General features: G+C 40.6%; 1 protein-coding gene across 1 annotated transcript in view; it reads right to left on the reverse strand.

The window, feature by feature from the left end:
• cntn3a.2 (contactin 3a, tandem duplicate 2) overlaps positions 1 to 8,998 on the reverse strand; it is a 38,042-nt gene extending 29,044 nt beyond the window's left edge. Inside the window, exons 1-4 of the mRNA XM_029436363.1 lie at positions 8,879 to 8,998; positions 5,890 to 6,027; positions 5,024 to 5,159; positions 1,147 to 1,322 (exon numbers count right to left, since the gene is read on the reverse strand). Of these exons, the coding sequence (XP_029292223.1) occupies positions 1,147 to 1,322; positions 5,024 to 5,159; positions 5,890 to 5,944 (367 nt within the window). The 5' untranslated portion in view covers positions 5,945 to 6,027; positions 8,879 to 8,998. The remainder of the gene's footprint in view (positions 1 to 1,146; positions 1,323 to 5,023; positions 5,160 to 5,889; positions 6,028 to 8,878) is intronic.
• Between the last annotated feature and the right edge of the window lie 2,469 nt (positions 8,999 to 11,467).

Below are 11,467 nucleotides of genomic sequence, written 5' to 3' on the forward strand. Positions count from 1 at the left end.
ATGTATTTAGATAGTCGTTTTTTTATATCCTTTATAAATTATAACAAGAAAAAGAAAAAGATAAAAACTATACCTATATCTATATCTATCTATACTTCATCCATCGATGAAGACCATGACATGCAGTTGGTTGCTTGGTCTAACTTCAGCTATAGTATGTTAAACTATTGCTTATTATTATTCTATATTTAACAATTCTGAAAGATAAACTGAAAACCACACAACAGCTGTATTATTACTTACGTTTCCCATGTTAATAGTGAAAGGATCAGGATTAAAAAGAACTCACACATGTTTTCCCACTTACCGCTGGAAGTATTCAGCCATGCAGGTACAGTATTTCCAGGTGTCTCTGTATAATCCACACTTCTCTTCAAACAGTTTCAAAGTTTACAATTGGGCTATTTTTATTTGAAGGTGATAATGGATAAAACAAATCTTATCAGCGAGGTGTTATCCAGTGTAGCCAAGACATTATTTCTGCAGTCATTGTTGTTGAGTTTTGTCATTATGTCTCAGCAGTGCACATCTTAAAAGCTTGTCAAATACAACCCAAAACATCTGCATGGCCAAATACCGGCAAGAGAAGGTGTGAAAAGATGTTTTGGTGTGATCTGCGTGAATAGAAGCCTTAATGATTAGTACATAAATAGTAAATCTTCATTTCTGTGTTCATTTCAGATGTTTGCTGGTTTCACCACCACAGATATGTGTGTTTGTTTTTTATGGCAATGCAGTTGTAATATAAATGTTTGTACTGTTTTATTCATTTGCATTACTGATTTTATGTTACAGTCAAAGTGAACGTTGGATTCGGTCCTTATTGAGGTATTCTTCATGCACTACACAATTTGGTTGACTACTTCACCCCAGAGTGCATCTAATGAAACACCAGTGACTTACGATAAAGGAAAAGTGAAGTAGTCATTCTGAAATTGCATGTACAGCCATAAGTAAAGCACAGCTGTCACGCTTAAACTGCTCCCATGTTACTTCAGCATTTGATATTGCTTTAAAGTTGCGGCACTCATAAATATTGCAAATATCTGCCACCTAGTTCGGTGTGCGTCTGCATTATTTGCTAAGTGCAGTTCCAGTTCCTTACCATTTCTTAATAAAAAGCGACACACACTGACTTCAACTTACAGGCAAACTGCAGACTTGCTCTCCTGCTGAGGATAGCTCCTACAGTGTTGAACGCCATACACTGGTACATTCCTACATCCTGGTAGCGGTCCAGACTGCTTATAATGAGGTTGCCCCCAGACAGACGCCGCCGGCGATCCAGGCCCAGATTTATGAGAGTCCCATTCAATGACCATCTGTGAGGGCAAAGACACCATCAGTCCCTGGCAAAACGCACTGTCCATTTCTTTCTACCGACCAAGGTGGTCTGACAGGAGGTGAGTGGGGAACACAATTCACTGTAGTAACTCACTTGAAGTAAGAATAATATACCGTACATTTGTGCTGGTGTTGAGCAATTCACAGGCTCGCAGGTTGAAGCATGAACAGCATGAACTTCATGAAGTTTTTGCCATTAATTATTTTCCTGCAGGGCTTCAGCTTTCCTCACAAAGTTTCTAACGTCATAAAGAGTAACTCGAAGAAGACAGTTGATAAATGTGTGCACATCTGTCAAAAGTGAATTTACTGATAAGCATTTGAATCGTCTCCACAGTCCTAAATTCTTGTCAACTCATATTTTTACAAACTGAAAGTTGATTTCCTGCTTCTAACTATCATATTCTGCACACGTTCCATGTTTGTTGCATATGGTTTTGTCCCTGTAATCTAATAATTCTGTAATCCGAAATGCTACAAAATGCTCTAGTGGTATTGGTTTATATAACACTTAAAATGCACATTTATTATTTATATAGTATTTTTCTGTTTCTATTCTATGTTTCTTTATTTTTGCTCTACCACTATTTGCTGCTGCAGCTATCTCATTCCCCCCGCAGGGATCATTAAAATTTAATCTTAAGACTATCATACACAAAGCTGTCTCCTGCTATTTAAAAATAAAGGTAGATAGAAGATAAAGGTTTGAGAAGCCTTCCTGGATATTATCATCAATCTTAACCATAATCACCTCGTCTCTGTCACATTATATTTACATAATGTGATATTATTCCACCTTTGACTTCTAATTAGGACATCACATTAGCACTTGGCAAGAGGTAACAGGGGCTGATGTAACAAAGGAAGCCTTTTAAACTCTTTTTCACCTTCTATTACATCTACCGCCTGTGCTAAGATAATGCCTTGCCTAGCAGGATCAGATTGCGCCATCAAATAAATGAAGCACCTAAAAGAATTCTTCAACAAATTACTTCAATAAATTGATGTAAACAAGTCCCGTTGTCCGGAAAGAAAATGTTTGCTTTCCCTGTCAACACAAAACTCCATCTATTTTTAAATGCTAGTCAAATTTGAAGCATTGCTGGGTTCAAGGACACTTTTCAAGAATGTTCCATGCTTTTTCTTATAGCATGGAAAATAACTATTTTTTCCCTTCAGCACCAATAGGCTATTCTACTTCTCCGAAGTATAACTGAACGGCGTGGAGGTCATAATGACTAACTTTATAAAAGCTTTCAACTCTAACCTCCAAAATATTTTGTTGAATACATTTTTAGAAATGTCTTAAAGAATATATAAACCATTTGATGACAGAGACCAGGGGTGGGGATCCTTTTTCATGTCAAGGGCCATTTGTTTTTACAACATCCTTCGAGGGCCATACTAATTATTGAACTCATAACCTCTGGAAAAAAGAATTAAGACACAGCCCATTCATTTCACCTTTCTTTTATGCTGTGCAAAAAATCAACTTTTTTATCCATGTATCTTTCTGTTTTATCAGAAAACAATCCTTTATTAGTCCCACAACGGGGAAATGTATCTTGTCACAGCAAAAGAACATAATGAAGTAAAAAGGCAATAAACAATAATTAAATAGAATAAAAATAATATAAGTACCAAGTGGTTGGTAGAAAATAAAGTGAGTATTGCAGATGGCAGTGATGATTGCACAGCAGTGGTGGAACAGTCTGTTCTTGGTGTGGTGGTCTACCTCTCTATCTCTCCATGTTTGTATGTTACGCTCTGGAGAGAGCTGCTTGTTGGGCCAAACGCCGCCGAAGAGCGTTAACTTTATCCAAACACACTCGTCCTTTCAGCTGTGCAGTTTGACATGTTTCGTGTTTCACCGCAAGCGCATCCGCACAAACTAGACACACTGGCCTTTTACTTCCTCAAAGAAATAATCGTTCATTCCGCATCCAGCTTTCTCTGTTTTACACTCGCCACGCTGGGCTCTGACCTTGACCAGGAAAAACAGTCAATCGCCCGTCTATTGCTGTCTAGATTTGTTGTTTTTTTGCGTGTTTTTATGAATTACCTCAAATGGTCTCAGCGGAAGGCCGGAGGTTCCCCACCTCTGCTCTAGACGCTTATACTTGTGTTATTTCTTTATGTATTGAGGTTGACCTTACTCCTTAAGGCTATACAGTTTGAGAGACTGTCTGTACGATGAATACCTAAAGGGTTGGCCCAGCTAGTAAAGCTTGTGTGTTTTTAGATGTCTGTTTCTACTCGAGTGCATTCAGCTCTTTCACCTCTTTTTGACCTGCTCTGAGGAGCCTCTGCTGTTCAGTGAGGGTCTGAACATTGGGCAGGCGATTGAATAGAAACTGCAAAACTGAATTACTCTGCTTGAGACTCATTTTGTGAACACATGTTGTCCGATCATCTGACGACAGAGAAACTGGATATCCTGGATCAGCCTGCAGCCCAGAGCCGCAGGCTTCAAACCTCAGGTCAGGTAAAGGTCACGCAAGTCACCGCTCTGTTAAGATTTTGTAAGAACTGCATCACTTTTATGACTCGCTGTGGAGAAGATTCTTTTCCATACAAGATGTGGTTTTCTCCCATGAGTTATTATGCCGCTACAGTGTGCATACTATGAAAGTCTCATCTCTTTGTGAGTGACAGGTTTGGCAGAGGAAAGGAGAAGGGAAAAAAAGAGAGGAAGGGGGAGGGAGCCTATTTACACTTCAAGAGAAGAGCCAGAGAGGAGCGGAGGGCTTGCAGAGCCCAGCACAGCCAGCTTGACAAGGCACCACGTTAACCATGCTCATCTCACCTTTAATCAGTACATGGAAATACCTGGTCTTAGGCGGGGAATGTGAAAAACCTGAAATAATGAGCGTACGCACTCCACACCACTATCATTCAGCTCGTCTGCGGTAGCTGTGTCACAGTAATTCTATTGTTGAACGGCAAAGACCCTTGTAATCAATGCCTGTCGGTGCCAAATGGTGTCTAGCAACCTGCATTGGCCTCCCAGAGTTTTTATAAGACGAGATTTAAGATGCATTAAGATGCTAAACATGTGTTGCTAAGATAATATCAGGCGAGACAAGAGGCAGATTGGCGGCGTGTTAGTCAATATGAATGAGTTAAGCCATAATGACGCCACTGCTTGGAGTGTCTCCGTGCATTTCAATCTAATTTGGAGAAAATGAAAAGGAGAGCAAGCACCTGCCTTTTCCATGTGAACAATGTTCTTATAAATCCTTATTTACAGCACTGTGAACGAGTGAAGCTGAAAGGCTGACAGTAATATGAAGAATCTAGCTATATGTATAATTGTAATTTTTCACACTGAATTTATGTCCCCACTCACATAAAAGTTATTTTTTTCCTGCAAAGATCACAGTAGTTTACATTAAACAAGGTCCTCTAATGACATTGACAGCTGTTCGGAAATTACTTTTAGGGATGAAAGTGACGAGAACAATAGGGAGAAAGAGAAAGAGCTGCTGATTCTGCGCTTTGCTCCCTTTAAGTTCTAAGAAAAGTAATGGTTATTACCGACTTCTGAATATTGTTATTGTATAAAACAGTTTTCAGACTTTGGGATTATTGATTTTTAATAGGTCAAATAGTCTCATATAATGAGCCGCATCTTTATCTTAATGCTGACACACACGCCTTCATTTCAATGTGCTCTTACCTGTACTGAGGAGGTGGCGTTCCCTTTGCATCACAGGTCAGAGTAGCTTCTTCTTCTATGGAGTCGACAGGAATGAACAAATCACCTGGCTCCATCCTCCATCTCGGACCATGGTATGATCCACTGTCCAGACAATCTGGCAGAGAAACAGTAACAGCCTGAGCATAACGACAGAAAAGTGCCATTTTGAAGGGAGAGTTCGGCCGACACAATTCCCCATTCTTCTGAAGGAAATAGGATATTCGTTTCCATTAGGGAGGCTCTTTCAAAAGGGGATGTTGGACATTATTAAACATGGGATGTGACTCAATTCGTTTCATATTACCTTAAGGTTTCAAAAGAAATGCAGATTCTTCTGAGAGAATAAGCTGAATAACACTAACAGGCCATTTCTGTGAATCTGAAAGTGGAAATTTTTCTTTTCATTCAGTTACAACAATTGCATTTCTATATGATAAAAGAAAATAATTCATCGGTAAATTGTTGTATATAATATGTATGTTTTGACTTTAGAGGAGCAAATCCTTGATCTCTGTTATTGGTGAACATAAGAATATTATTAAGAAATACGTTTCTTTAAGTAACACAAGTCATAATCCTCGCTCTGTGTTTTGTGTTAATAAATCAAGGAAATAAAAGACAAAGAAACAACAGCGAATACGTCTTCATCAGGTTACACTCAGAGTAGTGAAGAGGAGGATTGTGTCTGTGTTGTGAATGGAAGTCAATACAGAGGAGCGCCTCTTTAAATGTGGGCCATCCTATCATCTCTGCACTGACATTATTTCCGGCTCTTCAGATATCATCCAGCAACTGTAAATGTCCAAACGTGAAAGAATCATTACTCATATAAAAAGGTGGTTTACCTGCCAGACAGTCGATGATTGATAACAGTAGAAGCTGTTTCCATGGCAACGTCATCTTTGGCAGCCAAGGGCAAATGAGACTTTCATCCAATAAGCTTTGAAATGGCACTCGTGTTCTCCGAGAGAGGGGAGCTTGACCTGTTGGGACAAGAATTTAGTTGTAAAACACCAAACTCGGGGAATCTCAATATTTTTTATCCCGTTTTAAACATCAGGAGTAAACAGGGTAAGTGCACATTTTAGTAGTGGAACATAACTATGATCAAAAGGAGTAGGATAGGGCTGCACAATATATCCTATAGTTAACTGGCGCGCATCGTGAAAAACTGAAATATTGCAGAAAACAAATGTGTTAGTTGAAAGAGAGTATCCGTAGAAAACTGCATTTTAAAATGTAATTATTAATTATTTTGTGTTCAGTTCAGTGTTCAATTATTTCAATAAAATTATGTTGGAAATAATTTTGATCCACTCAAACATTCAACGTTATTGCATATATCCCTCATAGCCCTAGCAGCCCAGCTGCAGGATGTGTCTCATGTTCCTTCTTTCCATTCTCACATTTCTGATCGGTGGAGATCCTGGCAGTGTCACTTTGTGCCCTGTGCTTTTTAGAACTTGCACCCAGAGATGTCTTAGGGTGACACCAGAGGCATATGGGAAAAAGCCCATGCCAATCTATTAGGGGGGTGACCAACGCCTAAGCTCATCCTTCACTTGGACGGATTCACTCTGGCTGCCTGAGGAGACTTGGACGTGGGAATTGGGTGCCATCCAATCAATTAGATTCACCCGCAGCAGCATGTGTCTCCCCACATGCTGGGGTGAATCAAGACAGCCTGATGAGGAAACCATTCCACCCAGGTCCATAATCAAGGGCAAGCATGTGCTGCCAATTGCGATGCAGCCGCTTCTTGCAGGAAGAGACTGAGCGAGTAATGATGCAATTATGAAATGTCATACATACACACAACGAAAAACCAGCAATAACACAGCAGTCAAGTGAGCAGTTACACACACATTCACGTGAGCAGAGTATACGCAGACCAGTGTACAATAGTGTGCACCTACAGTACATGAGAATGCACATGAATAAGCAGGTCTGCACACACAGAATCACACATTTCTTCGAGAGGTGTTCAAGATATATTAAGGGCAAAGACAGATAATAACACCAATCTGCTAAATGTCACACAACCCACATACACCTACACACCAAACTCACTTTCACGTTTACAAGTATAACACCCTGCCTCCACGCACACATACACTCGCTTTCCATTTAGAAGACATAAGCCGTGATGTGCGGCTCATTTGTGGCTTAATCCTGGGGCGAGCCTGGTTCAGAGCGCTACTTATATAGGCTCTAATTGTTTGTCAGCTGCCTGGATGTCAAATCAGACACGTGGGGTCTCAGCCATAATTTTTTTATTCCCTACCTTTCATGTTTGCTCTGTCCTTTTTCCTTCCCCTGAAAGTCTGCAAAATTGGATTGGTACGCTTCCTCTCAAGACGAGTCCTGCATGCCATACCTCAGTGATAGGCCCACAGTGTGCAAACTGCTGGCACCTAAGGACTGAGGATTGGTGTGTGTGGAAGGTACAGTGGGTATTACACTACTGTCGACTTTGCATGTTATGGTTTGCATCTGTAATGGGGTTTTGTCAGGGATGGCACCGTGGAACAGCTGATGCAATGTGTTCCTTTTTCTTTATGCAGATCTAATCAATCATTTACAAATGCAAAATACTGATACAGATCCTGTCACTCAGGATCACTCAGTGGTTTGTGGCATGTACGTACTGTATAAGACTGTTCGCACACACAGATATGAATACTAGGCACACACACACACACACACACACACACACACACACACACACACACACACACACACACACACACACACACACACACACACTCACCCACAGCTTGCACTCATCATGGATAATGGTGCTAACGATGACGGTGATAGGAGGTGGTGAGAAAGGCTTTACCGGGTGAATCACTCTCAATCACGGAGGGTACCTTCCTTCACCAAGACACCACTGGGTTAAATAATGTATAATCCTGATATCTACCACCTCCATCACACTCCGCCTGCATCCAAGTAACACGCTGGTTGAACAAATAGTCCAGCTGGCAGAGTGGGAGTGTACTTACTTTGAAGGCCTTCGCTGCATTCATCACAGATATTCCAGCTGACATTGTGGCATATAGAATGCAATTACCTGACAAATGTTGCATGGTAAAAATGGTGTATGAGTGTGTGTGAGTGTGTGTCTGCACCTTTTACATTTACTGTGTAAGGAAGCTTACAGCCAATCATTGCAGCGATACTTCTCAAGGTTTGCTGAAGATATTTTTACCTTCTAATTCAATTGGAAGAGGGTCCTTGGTAACACTTGAATACATCTATGAAGTCTTTTTATGCACACAAGCACCATGCATACATTTCCACCCAAGGCTGGTTTAGCTAAAAAATGTTTTAGTGTTGGCCTGAAGCAACACATTTCAGAGGGTGAGGTGAAGTGAAGCCAGGCTGCAGTGTGGCACCACACCAGGTAGGAACCACAGGAGCAGTTGGAGGCTACAATACCAATATGTGAGTATTGTAACAACATCAGTGTGTCAAAGAAAATCACAGATGAGCAGAGAAAACAACTCCTTACTTAAAACAGAATATCAATGTGCCTGTGTCTGAGTGCATGCTCCTCCAAAATCAGACTACAGTGTGGAGGAATTGGCTGCAGTTGGGAGGGCACGTCACGTTACTCCAGCCTAAAACAATAATTATCAAATAAATGGCATTAGGAATTGAAGAGTCAATTCGGGACAGCAGGCAAGACAGGCCGACATGTGAGCCTGATAGGCTGAATAAATATTTCAGCATATAAATATCACTGTGTAAATAATTTAGCTTTCTGTATTGGTGCACGTTCACAATTTGCCAAGCGCGCTCATGGGTTAATATTTATTTTTGTCTTACCTCTTATCTTGAAATATCTTGACACCAGCAGGAACCAAATTCAGCCCTCACGGAAAAAGCGACAGATTGATCCTCCATGGAAACCCTTTTAGGAAAAAATTCGGTCACAATAGCAAGGTCGTTCATACAGGTGAAGAATTGAGCCGGTGGTCAGTCAGAGATAACGGGTAACACAGGAAGCATAAACACACGCGTTTCATATCGCTGCTCTCCCTTTTCTCCACTCCCCACCAAAAAAAAAAACCATACACACACATACACAACACCCACGTTGTTTGCCGTGCTGAATCACATTTGAAACATCCCCAGTTAAGAGGCTCGACTCTCGCCTGTGTTTACGCTCTCAAATCCAACACGAGTAGGTCTGAAATTGGGCTTGGAGGGAATCTTGCAGAGATGATTTATTATGCGCATCAAGTCAGCTCCCACTGCGAAGAAGAAGAAGTGTGCTGTACGGCGGCGAGGAGGCGATGGAGCAGCCACAAGCAGCAGCGCTGGGATGGGAAGGTGCGGGAGGGAGGAAGACGCACCTGGCGGAGAACTGCGCCCCCCTGCGCCAGACCACAGCATTACAAAGAAACTGTGAGCCTCCGTGATTCACTAACTATTAGGGGAGTACGGGGTCATTTGAATTTTCTTTATAAGGCATTTCTCCGAGGATTAGTCAACAAAAGTAAGCAGAAAGGTCATTTCTAAAGATGTATTTGTAGATGTTAGAGGTGCTCCTGCCACACATGCAGCCTATGATTACAAAGGGAAGGTGCACAAAGGCTGTGTGTCTAAGGCCAACAGAATTTTATTTTATTTTTAGTCCTGATCATGAATTGTAACTTAAAACCTGGTACTGAATAAACAATTAACAATTAGTTACATTTCGTCAAGCATGCAAAAAAAAATCATAAAATTGAAATATTAATGCTGCAATAAGCAATATATGACAACTAGTGGGCATCCAGGATTCCTAAAGCGAAGCGTTTTCATGGCTTAGATGAGTTGAATCATCAGGTGGACTGAAAAAGGTTAAATCATTTTCTTCCGTCTTTCTAAAAAACTGAAACATTGCTGGGATATTCTGTCTTTCTACATGGTAGGAATATTCAATATCTATATTTTTTGCAAAATAAAACAACAACCATTCATTTAAAAAATACGAATAAATACAACAATTGTGACAGTGGGCGCCAATAGGACACATTTTTGAATGCTACATTTAAATTTTAAATTTGTTTAGGTTAAAATAGCAATAGATAACATTTTTGTTTTACCTTAGCATTATAAAGTACAAGTTGGTTGATTGCACAATGTAATGGCTGTAGAATAATGACACCATCTGTGGCTTGGTTTCCTATAAGCCTCGCTTTCATTATACAATTCTGTCTGCCACGAGTCGCGATCTCCCTTTCATAATAAAAGCCTTAGACATATATACGGCATCACTGCCAACCAGAGAGCATTTTGCTAAGAGGCAACTAAACTAAATATCTTACACCTCAATAAAAAACCTTACAGTTGCTAACCCCTAGGTAGCGGAAGAAACTGTGGAAACAAAACCCGGCAAAATATCCCTGTTGACGGAGGAGGCAAAGAAGGCAAAGAGGGTGAGTGATACAAAAAAGTTCTTATTACTGAGCAAGATCAGTAAGTAACAAAACCTGCCTACTTATTAATACTACCAGGTGTTTAACTCTGCCTTTATCATAGCAATAAGATGGAGGTTTCTAGCAGCTTCTAGGCTGCTATCAGTAGTCAAAACAAAATGTAATCACCGCCTCCGTTGCGCAGTTTCTTCTGTGTTGTTGGTAGCTTTGAGGAAAACGGAAATCTACAATAATACCAGGGATAATAATATTAATAATAATGCTAGGGATGTTTCCGCTAGAGAGGTTCACTTTTTACTGTTCAGTATTATGACAATATAGACAAGAAACACAGATACAATTATGTGAAACCTCAGGTGCTAGCAAGGACAGCACATATAGGAAAGTCTTAAAGCAGCATTGAGAGATTTCTGACCACTAGGGGGCATAAAGTCTCCAAAACTAACTCCTGAGTAAAACGTGTCTGAGTCGCTTTCTTCACCAGTCACTTGTTTACTTCAGCAAGCTGTTCATTTCATACTAGACAGGCAACATAAATTCATCAGCTTGTGTGAGTTTATGAGCTTGGAGTGGCTGCCAGTTATAATATGTTGGGTCAGTGAGAGCAACAGGACTGAAGTATACATGCAGACAACCAATATAATGAGCTGCAAGTGGCTGAAAACACAGAGCTGCCGAGTGGGGTTTTAAAATTACCCGAAAATGTGTGAGTGTGGCTTCTTCTTTGTGTGCAAGCGGGGCATGTATGTGGGCTGAGTGACATCACTCAAACTAGTTTTGTGATTGGTGGAGACTGAAGTGTTGTGGGAACAAACTGCAGCTGTTTTCTGCTGTGCCACTCACTGCAAAAACAAATGGACCTGGTTGTTATGGAAATGTAATGGAGCAAGTACCTGCGGTTAAAACACACAAATACAAATTGATGATATAAATGTTGGTGACATTTCTCCCTTTCTAATTGGCCCTTTTCACTGACATTTTGACATGTCCC

The sequence above is a fragment of the Cottoperca gobio genome, chromosome 7 (genome assembly GCF_900634415.1).
Source record: "Cottoperca gobio chromosome 7, fCotGob3.1, whole genome shotgun sequence".
Taxonomy (NCBI): domain Eukaryota; kingdom Metazoa; phylum Chordata; class Actinopteri; order Perciformes; family Bovichtidae; genus Cottoperca; species Cottoperca gobio.